Raw genomic sequence first — 20,020 nt, 5'->3', positions numbered from 1 at the left:
TATTTATCCAAGCAGAGACGCACGTCGATTGACGCTTGGTGGAGCCAGCAACCCTTTCTACTCGGAGTGTTTGGAAATCGCGCGCGCGCGTGTGTGAATGAGTGAGTGAGTGAGTGAGTGAGTGAGTGAGTGAGTGAGTGAGTGACAGACAGCCAGACAGACAGACAGACAAATGTTTTCTAATTTTGAACCGTGTTGAGTCGGAGGAAGAAACGAAGAGGAATCAAGCAGGCACGCGTGAATGAAACGGGGCTCCTCGAGAAATACAGCTGAGCAAACCTCCGACTTAGGTGCGATATAAGATTCTGTTGTCACCTCTTGTTCCCAATACCTGCCTCTAGGCTAGCGATTTAAGGTGGTTATAGAATTGCTACCCTGGCAAGTTAGGGCAAGTCTTATATGGGGGGAGCCCTTGCTCCCTTTCCCCCCTGCTGAGGCACAGAAGCCAGAGGTGGACATTGAAAGGACGTCAAGAAAAACGGAATTCTTTTTTATCTTGTGTTTCATCTGGAACCAACACCTCCTTTCTTTGGGTGAAATTGCTGCCTAGCAAAGCTAGGTCGTATTCCTTCGCTTCCCATCTGATTGTTTTCGTGTTTTAAGTTCCCACAAGCATGACACTATGCTGGGATTTTATTGGTGTCCCTTCTCCCCCGCACTCCGGTTCCTGGGGCGACAAAAAAGGGCTGCGATTCACTCCGGAATCACTATAAAGCAAATACACTATTCGCTTTGAGAGGATCGTTGTTGTTTAGGTTTCACGGAAAAGTGCAAAAACAGACACACACACACACACACCCCTTCAAAACACAAAATAGAAAATTGTTTCTGCCTTCGTTCTCTCCTCCCACGTCTCCTAATCCTTTGAGTCTCTTCAAAGCGTCAAAAGGTAAATATAGTTAACAGGGGCAAGAAGGGGCAAGAAGGGATGAAATACAGCAAAATATCTCTTTAGAGCAAATATCTGAACTCTTCAAGAGGCATTAGTGTTCTCAAGAGTTTGGCGGAGGAGCGGATCGAAATGAGACCCGGTAAACGGACAAGACTCACCCAGTTAGTGATGAGGATCAAAAATTGGGAGAACTTCTTGGGTGAGTGCTCTGTCCTTAAGGAAGGGATCGGCAGGCGGTTTCTTCCCGACCTCCAGACGCCCCGGATGGGACCTGACCTATCCCACACTTTCCCTACCCCACCGCCACTCTCCTTTCTCCCACCCCGCCCCGATCTCTCCAAAGACTAGCGAACAACCCACCCCCACCAGGTACTTAAGAGTTAGGAAATTAGAACCGCGCGTAGGCTCTTGAAGTCGACTTTATTTTCACTGCCCAAACTGTTGGAAAGTATTTCAACTTAAGCAGAAACAGCTGGATTGCTGGCACTGCTTTTTGTTGCTGCGAAAGTCGACTTTGTAATTCAGAACTGGCAGTTTTAGAAGGGAAGAAGTCTTGGTTGCTTTTTTTTTTTTTTTAACTTAGCCTACAAATAGATTCATCGTTCCTCTCCGCCTTCACCCCTCCCCGGAAGTGTGTTAAAATTACATACACTGATTAACTGATGATAAGACTTGGTTTCGTATTTTAATGTATTCGATCGCAGAGAGTTAAGTACATTGTAGAATCTCTAGATATTATTATAAAACTATTGTCTGAGCACTGGTATACTTCTATGAACTCTTTGGTTTTCATTCCAACCCCTCAGCACAGGGGCTTTCTGAAAATCGTGTAGTGAAGTACAAACTTAGTCTGAGATCCTCTCTGATTTGAAGCAGAAAAGCAGAGCAGAACAGGACTCACTTTAAGTGTTTTTTAGATGCAAATCATAATGATCCGGGACAATTAGATTGTTGGCAGGGATAGATCGTGACCGCGATTTCTGCACACAAATACCCATATATAGGTATTTCCTTGATCTCACCAGGATTTACTGGGGAACAAAGATTATTGATGTTCATAGAAGTTTTTCCTAACTACCGGTATGTGACCCTAAGCGCTAAACTCAGAGGTTTAGAGTGGAAGGACCAACATGCTTTACGGTGGGTAAGTAGCTTTTCTCCCTGGACATAAGTTATGGGCTACAGTATGAGGCAAAGACATCAGCGTCTTTCACTCATCTCCCCGCGTCTTTATGCTCTGAAGTCAACGTTCACCGAGTTTAGCTCAAAACGCTGCAATGAAAGGAAAACTAGTTGCATTTCTCCACTCCTCTGCAGAATGACAGATGAAGGGGAAATTGCACACCAGCGGGAAAGCGGAGGGACTGGTACCGAAGTGGAGCCTGGGAGGCGCTCTTCCTAGAGATTTGCATAGATCCAAGACGGTCGGAGAAAGTCCCGCTCCAGTTGGATCTATGAGGAACAGTTCGGAGGAGACGATTCTTCCCGGAACCACTAAGAAATGAGACGGGGGAGGGCGCTCCGTGCGGCTGCTTCGACATTTCAACTCATTATGCGCGTGGGTGTCCAGTCCACCCACCCACGTCTCCTTACAGGAAAGTCGAGGGGCTGGAGCGAAGGGTGGGGGGGGCAGTTTCGGAACCTCAGTGATTCTGACCCTGCCCCCCCCCCCCGCCATCACCCTGAAGAGAGACGTTTAGCCGAGGGAGAAGAAGGAATGGTGTCTTGTGATCGGCGTGTCTCTTCTCTCCGCTTTTTGCCACACACTCAATCCACCCTGCTCCAGAACCAACGCTCAAGATCGAGTTCCTAATGCGTCAATGCCCAGATCCTGCGAATCCCAGGGTTAACTTGGCCTCCTCCTCCTCCTCCCTCCCTCCCAGATTAATCGGGCTGGGGCGCCTCCTCTCCTCGATCGCGTTTTATATCCGCCTCCTTATTACTTGTAGGGGGGTTTTCTTGCCAGGCTCGGGGTGGGAGGGGTGGTCGTTGTTTATTTAGCTGGAGTAAGGAAGTCGATTAAAAAAGAAAGAAAAGCTTCGCCTGTCTCCAGGCTCTATAAATGCCATTGATTTATTTCCAGCCCCCCCCCGACACACACACACACACACACAAGGAGGGGAGGGGACTGAAATTGGGCTAGCGGATTGGAGGAGGGCGGTGAGCAAGGCTGGCTATGAAGGAGGAGGGGTGGGGAGGGGGCTCCCGCTCCCCACCCCTCCCCCTGCCTCCCCCTCCAGACAGCTGAAGACCCCCTCCGTCTCGCTTTTTCCCCGGCTCAGCCGCTCCGGAGGTCCCCCCTCCCAGCTCCCCCTGCTGGGGACGCAGCCTCCCTGCCCCCCTCCGGGATCCCTGCTCCTTTGGCTCCGCCCCTTTGTGATTGAAACGCGGATCACGTCGCGAGGAGGCGGGGGCGGTGGGAAGGGGAGGCTGGGGAAGAGCCGAGCCAGGGCTTCGACAAGAGCGGCCCCTCTCCCGTAGGAAGAGCGGCTGGGCGGGCGGGCGGGCGAGCAAGGCAGGCAGGCAGGCAGACTAAGCCAGCAACAAGTGCGCAGGCAGGCAGGGAGGCAGGCGAGGCGAGGGAGGGCGAAAGCTGACGTCAGCGAGCGGAGTATTATGGTCTGGGCTGTGCTGGCTGCCGCCGCCGCCGCCGCCGCCGCCGCTTTTCTGCTGCCAGCGGCCGAGTAAACATGGAGCTCTCCGCCGTGGGCGAGAGGGTCTTCGCGGCCGAGGCCTTGCTCAAGAGACGCATCCGGAAAGTAGGTGCTCCGGCGGCGCCTGGCAGCGCAGGCTCGGCTTTGTGCGCGCGGCATCGAACCCGCCAGGCCCGCCCGAGGCCGCAGGCAGGCAAGGCAGAGAGGAGCGGGGCTCCCGCACGGCTCCCTCCTTTCTGCAGCAGCGCTTTGCTGCCTTGCCGCTCCCCCTTTCGGCTCGCGCTGCGCAGATTGCCACCATCTCGAGCGTCGCGGACCCTTCTTCCTCCCCCCCCCTCCCCTCCCCTCCCAAACCCTCTTAAATGCATGCACGTTTTTGGCTGCTGCGGCTACCTTCTTTTTCTTCTTCTTCTTCTTTTTTTTTTTTTTTTGCACGCAGCTCTGCATGCATATATTGGAACCCGGCTTGCAAGCACGCCCCCTTTTTCATGCATGGATATATTTTTTTTCCGCCCTTGCAGCTTTTTTTTTTTTTTGCCTTTGCATTTTCGTGGCATGCTTTGGGCTGCTTGCTTTTTTTTTTTTTTTTGGTAATTGACGCATGCGGTCGGGAATATCTTTGGTTTTCATAGCGAGTATGTCGTAGCGCCGTTTATTTAGTCCGGCTCTCCTGAAATGCTGGCTCATTTGTTTCTTCTTGACAACTGCAGGGTCGCATGGAATATCTGGTGAAATGGAAAGGCTGGTCTCAGAAGTAAGTAGACCTCAGTGTAGTAGTATAATGTAGATTGGTAGCCAAAATTGCAGTAGGACTGGAAATAATTTGTGGAGTAGACAGAGGAACACTTCCCACCCACCCCCAAGCTATCCTCCATTGCTGTTTTGGAACTTAAGAAGGGGAAAAATTATTTTCTTTCTTTTTTTTTTCTCCCTCTCTGTTTGACTTCCTTTTACTTTTTGCTAGGTACAGCACTTGGGAACCTGAGGAAAATATTCTAGATGCCCGCCTCCTTGCTGCTTTTGAGGAAAGGTATGTCTGTTTGAGGAAACCTACACCTTTATTAGAGCCAAAACATTGTGTTTTAGAGCACTATTAAATCATTCTGTGTCCTAATAATGCCTGCATTTGTGTGTGTGTTTTTTTTAAAACCACATTTAGGGAAAGAGAAATGGAACTTTATGGTCCTAAGAAACGTGGCCCCAAACCCAAAACCTTCCTTTTAAAGGTAAGAAAGACAAATGCAAAGAGCTATTTGTTTATGAGTTTCTGCTGGGATCATAATGGAAAATGCAACTTTTTTTCTTAATTGAAAGGTCAAATACTGAACAACCAGCTACTTTTCTGCTCTCTGTCTCTGAATGTGTGTGTGGATGTGTATGTTTGAATGTGGGGAGGGGGGTCACTCTGCCTTTGTTTTGACAACATTGTTGGAGCATAGGACTAAAGAAGTGTAGTTGCTTTCACTCTTTTACAGGCCCAGGCCAAAGCCAAAGCCAAAACATATGAATTCCGTAGTGATTCTGCTAGGGGCCTCCGGGTACCTTATCCCGGACGATCTCCACAGGAACTCGGCTCTACTTCCCGGGCTAGAGAAGGACTGAGACAGATTCCACTGCCCCCTCAAAGCAGCTCCACCACCTCTACCCCCAGCATGCCTCGAATGGAGTCCATCCAGGAAAACAGGGTGGGGACAGAGGAAGATCGATCTGAAGGCGCCTTCAAAAAGCGAGGTCCAAAGCCCAGGAAAGACCTGCCTGAAATGGCAGAGGTTGCCTCAAAGCGGAAATCAATGGAGCCTGGTGACAAGATGGTGGTGGACTACCTAAAAGCCAGAAAATTGGAAGAGACAGCTAACTCTGGGACAGCAAAATTCAGTTCGGGACACAGTGTGATCCAGTTAGCCCGGAGACGAGAGCCTGAGTTACCCAGTGTTGTTCCCAACCCAAGGGCAGAAACTGGCATGAAACTGGGTGCACCTGAGACTTACCCTCCTAGACTGACCAAGCACAGGGATTTCCTGGATTCCAAAGGGCAAAGTGGTTTGGACTTGGGGGCTTCTAAGATCTTGCACAGCTCTGCAAACCAAGGCAGCTTATATCGAGATGGCATAGGGACGCAGGCTGGCAGGCCTTCCCTCATTGCCCGCATCCCTGTCTCCCGGATCCTGGGTGACCCAGAAGAAGAACCTTGGAGCCCATCTCTCAACAATTTGGAGAAAGTAGTAGTGACTGATGTGACATCCAATTTCTTGACAGTAACCATCAAGGAGAGCAGCACAGACCAAGGATTCTTTAAAGAAAAGCGGTGAATTCCTCTTTTCAGAGAAGAGAAGTCATTGAAAGGCTTTGGATAGAGGTCGGCTGAATTGGGATTTTTTTTGTTAACTTTTATTTTAAAACTTTTGGACAGGCTTGCTTCTCAAACACCTGTCCTTAATTCTTTTCTTTATCTCTCCCTCCCCACCCCAACCTTGCCACCTTGCCACACCAATTTCAATTTTGGTTGAAAAAATTATCTCTAGAGTTATATTTTCTATTAGATGTAAATATGTTATTTAAAGAAAAATACATATATATATATATCTATATACATACATATAAATATATATATTTCAACTCTTAAGTTGTTTGATCGTTGCTTTTTTTTTTTATTTAAGGCCTTTGGAGAAGGATATTAAATGAGAGAAGCGATGCATCTCTTGCTCAACTGCAAGAGCTGGTGTGTAGATAATGAATGATCCTGTTAGTCAATCATAATACCTTGGTTTAATTCCCCCCACCAATTGTTTCTCCTTCCTTCCCACAAATATGATGTTGACTGAAAATATGGGGATATTATATTCATCTGGGGATTGAAAAAACTCCAGGGGTTGTTTTTTTTAATTGTTATAAGGTGTTGCTTTGTACAATCAAGTGTGCTGTATACACAACTGTTCTGGCTGGACAGCTGAAGTAAGCACTTGACTTTACAGTATTGTCATGCTTTGTTTTGCTCCAGTTGAAAAAAAAAAGTTGTTGTTCTAAAAAGTGTCCATTAAAAAACAGTTGAAAGATGTTTTAGCAAAGAAGTATTAACTTGAATACCTTTTCTTGCAAGGGAGAAGGGGATGTGTAAGATTTTTTTTAAAGTGTAGCTGCTGTTATGCACTTTAATATGACTGTCATAGAGGGAAAGTGGGAGTAGTAGAAGAAGGAAATTGAGCTGATAGTTTAATTTAATTTTGATTTTTTTTCTCTCTCTCTCTTTTCCCTGCTCACTCCAATAAGAAAATCTGTTTACATTCCTTACATGCCAGAAAGTTGGGGAGGAAAGCATCTGACTGGTCATATTCTCAGTGTTCCTGCTGTTATTTTGAAAGTGGATTTTCCAACCTCTCCCAATGTTTGTAGTTCCTTTGTAGGCTATTAGATTAACATGTGGCACAACATTGTTTTCCTCATACATTCTCAATCTCTGATTAAGGATACCAGACAACTTCCCATGTAATGAGGCTGGGAAAAAAACAGAGTTTCAGAGTTAGCTGTTTTTATAAAAATGAAACTTCTTTCATTTTTTAGAAAGAAGCATCTGTTCTGATCCCCCCCCCTCCAATTTCTAAGCCAAGTGGTTAAAAAAATGCTTGTCAACTTTAAACAAACATTTAAACCATTTTTCTGCTCCCTTGAAGATGAGCTCTGCTTAACTCTTCACGACAAGGGTTAGGTTGTGCTTTATTCTGTAAAGCTCCCGATTAAGAGGGAACACGCAGAGGAAATTGGGGGAAGGGTACTTTCCTCTGCTTTTAGCAGGTGCTGTGGTGTCCCAATAGATATTGATTTAAGCATCTTTTGTTGGTTCAAAAAGCACAAATCTGCCTCACAGCCCCTAAGGGCCTGGCGGCAGGATATGTTGACTTCTCTGTTCTTTTTTCTGAATGGCTGACTCACTGGACCCTTTTAACACACTTTCTAATTGGGGGAGTGAACAAGGCATGAAACTCTTATGTGTGGCCTAATGAGAAGAGACACAGAGAAAATCAGGTGAACCCCGTTGCAAGAAGCAGAAATGCCCTGGTCATTTCTGGGCTCAGATAGAAATGTTGTTTCATAGCTCACCTATCTCCTCCCTGTTTATTGGAGGTGGGGTTTCTCCAACAACACCAACATGGCCATTTTGTTTAGATTGTGCTGAAGAAGTAAACCGGCTTCATTCCCCCCCACTTCACCCTCCCTTTCTTATTTAAAGGAAAACCAATATTTTAAATTCCAGTCAGCTCAAAGTATTTCTGTAGCTCTGCAAATCTGTTGAGTTCAACCAGGGGTGAGGAAGCATGTCAGCATATGTGTTTGTTGACAGTGGTTCCATATAGTTTAGAGCTGGAGTGGGGAAGAGGGGAGAATGCCTAGGAGGTATATTTCCTGGGTAGAAACAATATTTTAAGTGCTCTCCTTAATTCCTCAGGTGTCAAAGGTGGTATATGCCCCCTGTGATGTGGGTTTCTAGAGGCACACACATGGGTATATAAAAGCTAGACCGACATGTGAGTGTATCTGTCTATGTACATAGTTACATATATTGAATGTATGTGGGTGTGAGTTATTTAATTCTCTTTTAAGATTTGTAAAAGGAAAAAAAACATTATTGAACTGGCCTCAGTCTCAGAAATGAAGCTTAAGTAGGTGTCTTCTGCAAATGTGGAATGTCTAATACAGTACCTGCTTTTTTGTGAATTGAAATATATATAATTCTTTGTAAATAGAGACTTGGCTTTGTTTCATTTGTTGCTCTGGGATAAAAGGCTCCTTTTCCTGATTCACAGTTCTGAGGGTCACCCTATCTATCTTGCCCTGCTAAATGGCTTGTGGGAAAAGAACACAGCTGCCTCTTAGCTCATTCAGCAATTCCTCTGATCTGAAGCTGGGATGGAGTGCACTGGTCCACTGGAGTGCACTGAGCGAGTTCCTAAAATTGGGGAAATATGGTGCTACCTCCTTGCCCTAGCCAGCTGCTCAACACACAACTGAAAGGGGAGCCTTTTTGAGGCACTTCATGCTTGACCAAAATTCAGGTAGTGGAAACCAGGAATCTGACCTAGGTTTTTCTCCTACTGGATCCCCGAGAAACTAAAATAAAGAACCCTTCCCAGGGAATATCATTATGTTGCTGGCCTCTATGATTTTTGGATGGTAATGGATGTCCTTGGGCTCCAAGCAGTTTTCTCTTGGGACATTCATCAGTCTCTGGGATTAAATGAATCCCTAAGAAGTTGAAGATTAAAAGGGGGAGTAGTATCTATATTTTACCACCCAGTTATGGATGGAAGCTGGATATATCGAGCATAATCTGGTGGCTCAGTGGTTAGAATGCAGTATTGCAGGCTAACTCTACCACAGCTTGGAGTTCGATTCTGACCGGCTCAAGGTTGACTCAGACTTCTATCCTTCTGAGGTCAGTAAAATGAGGACCCAGATGGTTTGGGGCATTATGCTGACTCTCTATACCGCTTAGAGTGTGCTGTAAAGCACTATGAAGCGGTATGTAAATCTAAGTGCTATTGCTATAATGAATGAATCAGCATGAATCAATCTATTTTCAGATGTTAGTTTTACAATGTTGCTAATTTGAGTAGGAGGGTGTACTGCCAGGGAGTTTACAGAAATTCAGTTACTCTTATTGCCTTCAATTGAACTCACGGCACAGCCTTATATTCTTTACCTGGAAAATAATTAATAAAACAATTTAATAGGACTACCCAAGCAAAGGATTGGTAGGTACCTTACAGAATTGCGATGATCCAGAACCCCAAATTTCACCAATAAAAGCCATAAAGGGTGTAAAGCGAAGGGCCTTTATGACTTCAATTCCAAGTCTTCCTTTGTGATCTTTTGAGATCAAACTGAAAAGGGAGGAGAGGAAAACGGGCAGATTTGAATTTAACTCAAGTAAAATACAGGACTCCTTTCCCCTTTTCGGTTAGGCCCGCAGAGGTAGTTTACCCGCGGCTTCATTGTGATCAGAAATCCTAATCCCTGGGAGAAATTCTTCTGGTGTCAACAACCGAAACCATGTTTCATTGTTGTTTAAATCTAGCCTTCCGTCTTTCTCATCTAGCCTTAACACTTAACACAATATAACTCTTTGGAAGTAATAATTTGCCGTGGCCACGCACTTTCCCAGCTCTTTGCATTTTTGCGTTGCGTGACAGCGCGGAGAGTTTGGAGGTCCGTAAAACTGGCGAGTCCGGGAAGCGTCCGAGCCAGAAGGGAGGGAGGCGTTATAGGAGACAATCTATCGCCTCCGTGCCCATCGTGGGAAGGGGGAGCATACAGGGCGCCCCGCGGTTAGAAACAATGCCAATCCTTGACCTGAAAGGTTGATGAGCGGCTGGGTTCGCACAACCGCTAAACTTAACTCTAAAAGGCTGGTTTGCGGGTCATAAACCCTGGTTTAAGGTTCATCTGGCATGCCCCCCCCAAAACACAATTCGGATGGAAACCGAAAGGTCGAGTTTAAGCAAGACAAGGCATGCCCACCAGAAATGGAAGCCCAAGCTCCTTTTCTCCTTTTCAACTTGCCCTAAGCCGCAACTCAACCTAGCCAAATACTTCGCGTGACCCACCCTGCTCCCAGGCGCTAGGAGAAGAGTTAAGCGGAGTACGGTTATCTTAAGTCTGGAGTAAAACAGGTTCAACTGCAGCTAGTTGGCGACAGGAGTAGAAACGGCGACTGCCACCGCGTTCCCAAGGTCGGCTACGGACTTCCCAGCGTAAAGGTGGGTCGTGTCATTCAATCGCGGCACCGCCGTCGATTTCATCGCTATCTCAACGAATACCATAGACGGCCGTAATCTTAAACTATTAAGCATAAAGACCCCCCCCCTACTTATTGCAAAGGGGTTCTCCGCACCCCACACGAGGAATTTGACTGTAGCTCCTTGTTCCCGCCCCTGCTCTAGTCGGGGGATCCTAAAGATCTACCCAGCGTGTTAACATGCCAAGGGGGGAGACCAAGGCGTCGGATCTGTGGGAAAGGCGGCTTTATTTATTTATTTTAAATGGGCACCTCTCCCTTCTCCAGATTCTGCGCCAACATAATTATTGTTATTCTGGCGTGTTTTCAGTCTGGTGTGTGTGCATGTGCTTGTGTCTTCAAGTAGGCAATTATAGAGGCCAGAAACACTGGTTGGGTGGGGTTGCGTAGGGTTCCTTCCCTCGCCTTGCCAAGAGGCTGGCGATCCTGGAAGGGAAGAGCCGGCTCTTGGAGTGACGAGCCGAGGGTTTCTCGCCTTCTCCTCCCTCCAGTCCAGCGCGGGGGGGGGGGAGGCAGGGGGAGAGCAGGAGGTTCCTCCCCTCCCACCAGAGGAAGAGGAAGAGGTTGAAAGGAGTCAGGGCGGCGACCGGACCCGGTGTTTCCAACGCCTTGTGCACGGCTTGCCCCGATTTCGCCACCCGGCATCCAGGACGGCGGCTGCGAATGGGAGGGGAGGGCAAGGCGAAAGCTTTTGTAACTTTTGTACCCGCGTCCTTTTTGTCTTTTCCCCCCGAAGGCAGCCGGCCAAACTGGCAAAACAAATCGCTGCGTGTTTACTAAGGAAGTGAACGCCGTCCTGTTGTGGCAGGCCGTTTACTCCCCACTCACTAGGCGTTGCTTTAGAGCCTCGGCTGGTAATTTCTAAGGCAGCCTTCCCCAGATCTGTGTTGGTGGTGACTCTGGCTTAGCAATGCTGGGAGTAACTTAAAAGCCTTAAACACTACGCATGATTTTCAGGCTGAGGAAGGCTGCTCTAAGAAGAAACTTGGCTTAAGTTAGCTTACAAAGCACCTTACAATGTTTGCAAAAAGTCTTACACCCAAAATATAAAAAGTCGTACACCCAAAAGATGTGTCTGAATGCGCGGTGAATAGTGCTTTCTTTACAGGTTCTTAAAAGGCACCCTTAGAATTGACATAAAGAATGTGGGGTGGCTTGGCCCAGAGACGGAGATCCAGGGTTGAGCCTTAGTAAGCAGCTCATCTTGTCTCCAGCAGGCAGCTTAAACTCTTGCCCGGGAAAAGCTGCAGAAGTGGACTGTGAAATTAAGGGTGACGGGGCCAGTTGTAGCTGATCCGGGTTGGGACGAGATCAGACTCTTTCCTCTCCCCGACCTCAAAGACGCCACTTTCCCTAACCAAAGAGATATCTCTCCCACTCCGCCCTTCGGGAGATCGAAACAGGAGAGTTTCGCGGCGATTCTGAATTTGAAGGCGAGCGCTTTCAGGATGACGGGCGCATCCTGGGAATGGGAATCGCCGCTTCTCGCATCCTTCACTCTACCCGCAAACTTTTATGTTCCCGCACACGCGCGCCTCGCGCCGTCTGGTTTACCGGGCAGTGACTAATGCCAGATATCCTATCCATTCTTTTCTCCTTGTTGGGGAGCTGGGAGCCGTCGCTGCTAAGAGGTAGTCAGCTGTCAAAAAAACCCCCTCTGCTTAGACCAATCCTAACCAGTGGTCCGTTGCCAACGGAAATTTTACAGCCTTGCAGCCGATGAACTTTCTTAACAGTTATTGGAAATGGGGAACCCTTTGGCTACCGTTCAATAAAATACTAGACGGCAGGTCTCGAAAAACTTAACTGTCTCTGATCTGATTGATCCTTGGAATAGGAGACTACCAGGAAATCTCAGAATTATAGCTTAATTTGAGAGGTTAAAAAAAATGATTGCCAAGAAAGCCCAACCAGTTCTGCTCAGAAGACTGTACCCAGACAATGATTTCTACTTCTTAGCATGCATGTACCTGCCTTCGAAGCTAGCTTTCTCTTACCACCTCACCGTTTAACTTTTGGGATCAAAGGGACGCCCCTTCCCGCTCCAAGTGGATCCCTTGTCTCTTTTACACCGAGCCGAAAGTGGGAGCAGAGATCCTAGAACTTTCTAGTTTGACTTTCCAGACAGATTTGCTCTGGATCTAGCAAAGAGGACAAATATGTACGAGACAAGACATGAAATATTTCTTTTTGACTAAGAAGGAATGGAAAAGTAAGGAATGTCTGGAGAGACGGAGAAAGGGATGGACAGAAGCCCATCTTAAAGGGGACTTCTTAGAAGTAACAGGTAAAATCTGTCTGGAGGCAAATTAGACTCCATATGATTTCATGAGCAGATCCAGCCGATTTTCTTGGCAACAATAGGGAGGTGATTAACCATTGCCCTTTAAAAAAATTGCCCAGTGGAACTGATAGATGTGGGATTTCATGCTGACCTCTCATCCCGCTATGAACCAGGTTCATTTCTGCTTTTCAGGATCAGTGAAGGTCCTAGAAGAGAGGACCTCTGGATAGCTTCTCAGAAAAAAGAACGGGAAAAGAAAGTCCAGCCTGGAGGCTCCGTGGAAATGGACCCTGGCCATGTACTCCAGAGAGTCCTCAAGGTAAACGTGATCCTGCCTGGCCAGGGAAGGCGAAAGCGATGCAACTCCCTGAAAACAGAGGCTCTATAATGAAGTCAAAGGTGCGTCATCTGGGCCACTCCAAACTCCGTGCCTAAAGTTCCATCGGGCAGGGTCAAACTTCAGTTGGTTAATTTGGAGAAAGTTAATCGATCAATCAAGAATAGAAAAGCGTCCTTGTTCCTTAGAAAACATGGAGCATGGGTCTGGCAACCAGGGCTAGCTTTGCTGGGTGTTGAGTCCCATTGAAAGCTCTTGCCACCCGCCGTTAATATTTTTCAGAATTAAAGATTCCAACCTCAGACGATCGCAGGCAATTTATTCGTATGCAACTATTCTTAGCTCTGACTAAATGTAGTTTGGTTGGGGGAGGGGGGTGTCGTTCAAATACGAACGGACCATAGGTTAACAGTTTACATGAGAGGACCAACGAAGTTGGGTGCCCATTATCTTCTTGGCGATCGTAATGCCTGACGCTACCCCGGTCCGGATTAATCTGAATGAATGAACCTGCATTCAAATAACTTTTGTAAAGTGAAGAAGTCCTTGGGCAATTGTTCCGCGAACCCAGAGAGCTTTTTTCCTCGCTCCAAGGCCTTCTTTGGTTTCCAAGGACATCCTCTCCTCCCTGCCGCCGCCTGTTTGGCCCCGGGAGGGCTGTCCGGGGTTCTCCCTAGAGAGGGCTTAGAGCAGCTTCAGCCTTTTTTTTTTTTTTAAGGACTGCTGGATTGCGACCAAGGTCTGTCACGAAACAGCGACCCCCAGCTGTAAAAGGAGAAGTGGACGAACAGGTTTTCCTACTCAGTCCAGATATCGCTTCCAAAATGATTGTAGCTCTAATAGCGAAGGAACGGGAGACACGAACCCCAAGTTTTGCTACGGATGAGGAGAACGACACAAACAAAGCCAGGCTTCTTCCAACGCGGCGGCCCTCCAGAGGTACCGGAATGCAACTCCCAGAATCCCCCGGTCCCTCTGCTAAGGTTGGAGCACCCGACGCTAACGACTTGCAGCCGCTGGTTGAGATCACAGCTCCCGTAAAGCCCGGAGGTGCAGACTCCAGTTCCTTGAAGGAACCGCCGGAGCCAGGTTTGCAAAAGCTTCCACGTGAGCGACGCGTCATTGTGTCCCGGGGCTTCGTGGATTCTAAAGCATTCAGAACGGTGCCAGCACCTTGCGTGATGGGATTCTTCCCGATGGAAACGGGGAAAGGAAGAAGAGGCGGAGGAAAGCTTGTGCTGCATCCAGTCCCGATGCCCACCCAAGGGTAGCCCCCTCGGAAAAAACTGCGTGGCTGCTGGACACGCTGTGGCAATCGGAGCCTCAGGCGGCTGACTGCCGTAGCTGGGAGACTTCAGAAAATCCATATCGGGGTGTACCACCCGAAGCTGGCCACTAGGGGTGACTCGATGACGAAGCCCTACAATCCAGGAAGTCAGGCTTGGACTGGACGGACACACGCGACCGAAGGAAACCCTTCTTATGCCAGTCTTAGCAAGGCAAGACTCGGGAAACTGCTGACGAAGCCCGGAATTTGGAGGAAAAGTGAAAAGCAGAACAAAGCTGCTCCAGCTGGATTTATCAGTTCCGGATTTGAATTTTGCACAGGAACATTTGAAATCCATTTATCTACCAGCATTTGAAAAATCCTCGATTCAAGGCTTCATCATAGCATATTTTCAGTTAAAGTCCACACCAGTAGTGATTTCATTGCCATTCTGGTTTATTCAGTGTTCTTTATTTTGCTACCTACACTATAATCAACCTTAACAGAATCCAGTTGCTGTTATCAATTTTCAAGCTAAAATTACCCATGAGAAATGAAACAGACAAGGGTGTTAGAATAGGAATATCCTTGTGGCAAGATGGGACAAACAAATAAAAAATTAAAAAATTATTATTCTAAATAATTTGCACATATGTTAACCCAGGAAAATGTACTGTAAGAAATTGCTCTTGTATAAATAGCAAGATGCAGTTAGAAATTTAACTTCATTACCAATCTCTAGCTTTGTTAAAGTAAAATAAGTCAATTAGATCAGGTCTTCATTAGCTTGGCCAAAGTATGGTGAGCTGTTCAAAAGGCCTATAAGATAAAGTCTCTAAATGAAACAAGGTGGGTTTCATATTTCATTCCCCTGAACTTTTACACTACATTCCTCCTCAGAAGATTATGTTTCTTTTTTATGGTGTAATTAAACAGTTGCTAATCCCAAGGACAGGCTACAAATACACCACAACATTGATAAGAACAAAGGACAGTGTAAATATCTTGTGACATTAAAAATGTATTTTAGATTTCATTAAAAATTTCTGATAGTGAAGTATTCTAATTCAATTTTTGTCTACCTTTAAGATTAACACCATCTGCAAATTGTGACAAAAATAGACTCATAATCTACATAACCAGGGGCAAAATTATTGCTTGAAACTTTTTCCCCACTGTGGAGATTTGGTAGTTCCTCCTGTGCTGCAAAAAGGCCATATAACTTTCTCAAAGGTGTGTGAAAAATTATCAGTTCAGTGCTGAAATTACACACACCACTACAAAGAAAGGATAAAGGAAACTGCATAGAATGCATCCCAATCCTATTATTGTAGATTTTTGTGGGAGAGGGTGTGTGTGAAGGAATACTCTGAAAAATCCTCTAAGAGAGTTATTGCATCAGTGGCGATACGCTTTAATAATTGCTCAAGATCTTCAGATCTGCTGATTGAAGCCTCTAATGTTTTTTTTTTCCTCATTTACTACTTCTGAAGCCTATGTCAGCAGGTATTTTTATACTGGCAACGTTAAATAGTCTTTAAGCTGAAATTATATACAGAAGTTTGGAAATAAAACCCATACAATACAGCATGATTTTATTAAACATGTATAAGATTGCATTGTCAGTAAAATATGTATTATAAATGAATTAATATCTTAAGATTTAGGGAAACAAGTTAATAGGGAAAAGGCTATCCAAATGAGGCAGAACAAGCCACAGTCAGTTAAGTTAAAAAAATATTTATTGATACTAAAACAGAGAATTGAAAGTTATACAAAAACTGTCCAGCATAATGTAGTCTAAAAGTTCTTTTAAGCTGGGAAATAAATTAAAGAAACAAAACAAACAGAATAGTAATCTCAAGTCTAAACTAGAGTAAGTGGCAAGAAAACGGGGAGATAGACATCACACAACAGAACCAAGCAAGCTACACAGCCAGGGTCAAACAAATAAACCCCAGTGCAGCAGTGAACCCACAGTGAGATCAGTGGACAGACACTGCTGTCAGCCTTATTTAATATTCTGCCTGGAAAGTCTGTCCCACTCAAACAAAGAAGCTAAGCTTTCCCAGGGTAATAACATCCCCAACTTTTGTTCTCTTAGTATAAAAGCAAAGAAGCAGCTCCAGTTAAAGCAATTAGAAAATGTCATACAAGAACTATTTGGCTTTTTTAAAAAATGGAACATACAGTGGTTGACACACATTTCAAGAAACACTGAACTGATTCTTGCGAGTCTCTTGCAAAGGCATTTCGCTGAGCTCGGAGCAGAATAGAGTGAATATTTGTTGGAGTAGCAGAAACACTGTAATATAAAGTAACTCTGTTCCCCTTTAGTTTTTGGTACTGCAGTTATTAATGTTAAATCACAAGACTAAACTGAGCACTTTTGCTCAGTGTAAACCGAGTAACTAAGTTACTCCAAAACAAAAATATTTACCTGATTAACGCAGTAACACACCTGTTATAAAAAGTTTTTAAAATGTAGAATAGTAGCAACAGAACTTTTAAAAGCAGTTTGTTACATAGATAAAACACACACAGAAGAGGCAGAGCAACAAGCCTAAGAAAAACATGTAAGAATAAAAAGGAGCAGTGATCATCATCAAGTTCAGTTGTCTACCCATTATTGATAAAATTGAGTCCTTAACTAGAGAACTCACATGTACCATCTGCATATACAAGGTTAGTTGTCATTTTGGAATTCAGTTGCATGTGCAATATACAACTAAGGAAGAATATGCCAACTTGCTCATTCAGATAAGCTATTTAGGACTTTAGACTTTGAAACTGAAATAGCTGGTTAACCAAAAGGCACAGCAGCATTTGAGCTTTTGAAGGAGAGCAACATTTCATTTTTCCAAACAAGCTGGAGATGAGAAAGAAGTTCATTTTAAATGGAACTGACTGAAAACCAGAATTAAGGATCTGTAATACAGATTAAAAAAAAAAACCTCTGAGAGGTTGAAATGGTTCTGAACTCTGAAATGGTTGCACATTATAGATCACAGTCAGAGAAAAAATGAGTATAGAAAATAAACAGAATCAGAAGCGACTTGTGAAACAAGACAATATTGCATGTAGGCTAATAGAAGCAGCAGTCCTGCAAAGAGCAAAGTAACACAGGTGCATTATGTACGCATACATACGCAGAATAACAAGGACCTGAGAAATTGGACTGGGGACAACAAAGCTTTGTGGGAGGAACATTTCTGAAACCACCGAATTCTTCAAGTCCGTAAGCAATATTTGCCAATGTTTTAATGGAATTTTCTTCCTTGGGAAAAGACAATAGCTTCTACAAGAAAGGGTGCGGTGGGTCTCATAGAAAACTGACTTCATTTAACTGAATTGCTGTGTAGCCTCCTCTTCTGACTCTGCTCCAGAATCTTAGTTCTCCACAGAAACATCTACTTTGGCAGAATTATCAAAATATTGTCAACATACACCCAGAATTAAAAGGCACACGATAGAAGTTTAAAAGAGTTTAGTCAAGGACAGCTCCAACAGGAGATGCATAACAAAAAATCTGAGACAGGCAGGCATTCTCATCCTCAGTTCCTCAGATCCTTCACTGATAACATCTAAGTGGGATGCACCAATTGCTGTAAAGAACACAGGCAACGTATCTTTGTCTGGGCATTACCTGGGCTATCTAAATTTGGCAGATTTTACCAAAGGCATTTAAACGATTGACTAAGGCGACCCCTTCAATATTACACACTGACAGCTTTAAAATAAGTGGACAGAAGCCCCTGGATAATGTTGGGCACTCTAAGGAGATTAGTTGATGTGGGGAGACTTCCAGAAAAAAATAGAAAATGGGAATTATGTAATCTGACTCAGAGCCATACACAACTAATAGAGTACTGCACTAATTGCAATGGAGAGCAAGTGCAAAAAGAGGGCATCTGATTAAAAGCACTGAATGAGAAAGTCATACAAATCTACGATTCAGAACAAATGCCTTGTTTTCTTACGCTATCTATCAGGATGCTTGTAATATAGCCACTGGATGGTTTTTTTTACATTATAACAAATCACATTCTCACAAGAGATTTTTTCCCCTCTGAACTAAACAAAGAATATTTTTGGAACTAATATGGTGAGCTGGAACAAATATGGTGAGCTGAGACCCCAGGCAGCCCAGGACTCAAACCAGGAGGGTTATATGAAAATGCTATCTGAATAACATTGTATTAAGCCTGATGCCTGACCCTTGGAGGCATTCTACCAAGCTGCAGGCCTTTTGGAAAATCCTGGCTCAACTTCTGTCACCTTATTCAGCAGCAGTGCACATCAAGAGGAATAAGCTTAAGGAACTAGAAGCACTGTTTGCAGAAGACTCATTCAGTGCACTATTATAACCCGGCATATCAAATTTAAATTACAGCTCCATGGAAACAAATCTCATGGACTTCCTTGGAATTGTTTTCTATGTGAGTAAACTTTGGTGAAAAAGATAAGCTTCCGTATCAATGTACTCAACAAAATCATATTAGCTAACATAAGCACGAGCAATACTTTATCCCTGATAAATTTGCCATCTTGCCTTTTCTTAGCTTCACAGCTCATATAGCAGTAGCGGAAAGGTTCAGCAATATAAAAAAGAAACTACAGTATGAGCAAGAAAAGTAGTAGGTAAGCCAATGCTTCAAATGATTCAAAAGTCTGGAAACCATTTGCTGAGTCACATCACAACACACACACAACAAACTAAACTGTGGTCTTAACATAGAGTTTTGAACAAAACCTTTGCATTGCTTTACCTTGGAATGGGTCTGATAAACAGTGGTCCAACATCATGTACTTTATGACTTTGAAAGCTGCAAAAATACCCATTTCATTAAAATTCCTTATCATCAATTTAAGGATGGGGACTTAGAAGCACACTATTAGAACACAGTCAAATTCTGATAGAGCTTGACTGTCAGTTGACTTGACCGAGCTCAGCGCTGCCCAAACTTAGGCCATGGCTCTTGACCAACAGGAAACACCTGTTCTGAGAGAAATAATAGAAACCTAAACCAAATCATCACTTGACTTCAGAAAGCAGGTAGCCTAAAATAAACATAGCTTCTAAGATGTTTTCATTCAAGTCTATCCTCTCTGGTTTCATTCATTACCTTCCTGGTCAAGGTAATGTTAAAGCCATCCCTTGCTGGAAGAATAAAGCAAAGAGAAGTTTCAATCAATTCTGCTCTGTAGTGATGCCCTGTAGGAGAATTTAATTGGGAGATACAGGACATATGTACAGAGATCAAATAAAAGTAAATGGCAGTTTGTATCACAATGTTATCTTGCCATCTGCAATAATTTTTTTGTAGTTACTGCAGGTAAAAATAAGTAGAAAGATATCACCAATAGAAGAGAATATTTGTACCTCAGAGTTAAACTGTGGACTCCTAGATGTTCTCTGAGCTTGGTTGTTTGCTTGTAGATGTTTCATTCTCTGACTACCTAACATCATCGGTGCTAGTAACTCTGGTGTTTGCTCCATGTTTTTATAACAGTACAGTAATATGCCCTGACAGTATTGATGGGGTGTGTGACCCCACACTCAGACGGCTAACACCACACTCAGTAGCACTGATGACATTACCTAGTTTGGTAACGAAATGTCTGCAAGCAAACATCCAAGCTCAAGAGAGCATTTAGGACTACAGAAAGATATCAATTGCATAGAAACCTCAAAAACCTGCTTTCTAGTTCCAAAAATTCTCAACTCAGTTTGAACAGCACATATCAATAGTATTTCATCTCACATTATAAGGCATCTTATGCTTATAAAATCTT

General features: G+C 44.6%; 1 protein-coding gene across 1 annotated transcript; it reads left to right on the top strand.

Annotated features, from left to right (window-relative positions):
* Positions 1 to 3,375: 3,375 nt before the first annotated feature.
* On the top strand, positions 3,376 to 6,599 carry CBX8 (chromobox 8). The gene is made up of 5 exons (XM_070937680.1): positions 3,376 to 3,651; positions 4,257 to 4,300; positions 4,511 to 4,576; positions 4,706 to 4,772; positions 5,022 to 6,599. The coding sequence occupies exons 1-5, from the start codon at positions 3,583 to 3,585 to the stop codon at positions 5,853 to 5,855; spliced, it is 1,080 nt and encodes a 359-aa protein (XP_070793781.1). The 5' UTR covers positions 3,376 to 3,582; the 3' UTR covers positions 5,856 to 6,599.
* The last annotated feature ends 13,421 nt before the right edge of the window (positions 6,600 to 20,020 follow it).

Source organism: Pituophis catenifer, unplaced genomic scaffold (assembly GCF_029215685.1).
Source record: "Pituophis catenifer annectens isolate HBS135680 unplaced genomic scaffold, rPitCat1.0.hap2 SCAF_2, whole genome shotgun sequence".
Lineage (NCBI taxonomy): Eukaryota > Metazoa > Chordata > Lepidosauria > Squamata > Colubridae > Pituophis > Pituophis catenifer.
The sequence above is the reverse complement of the archived record's forward strand: the minus strand, read 5'-3'. Positions and strand labels throughout refer to the sequence as shown.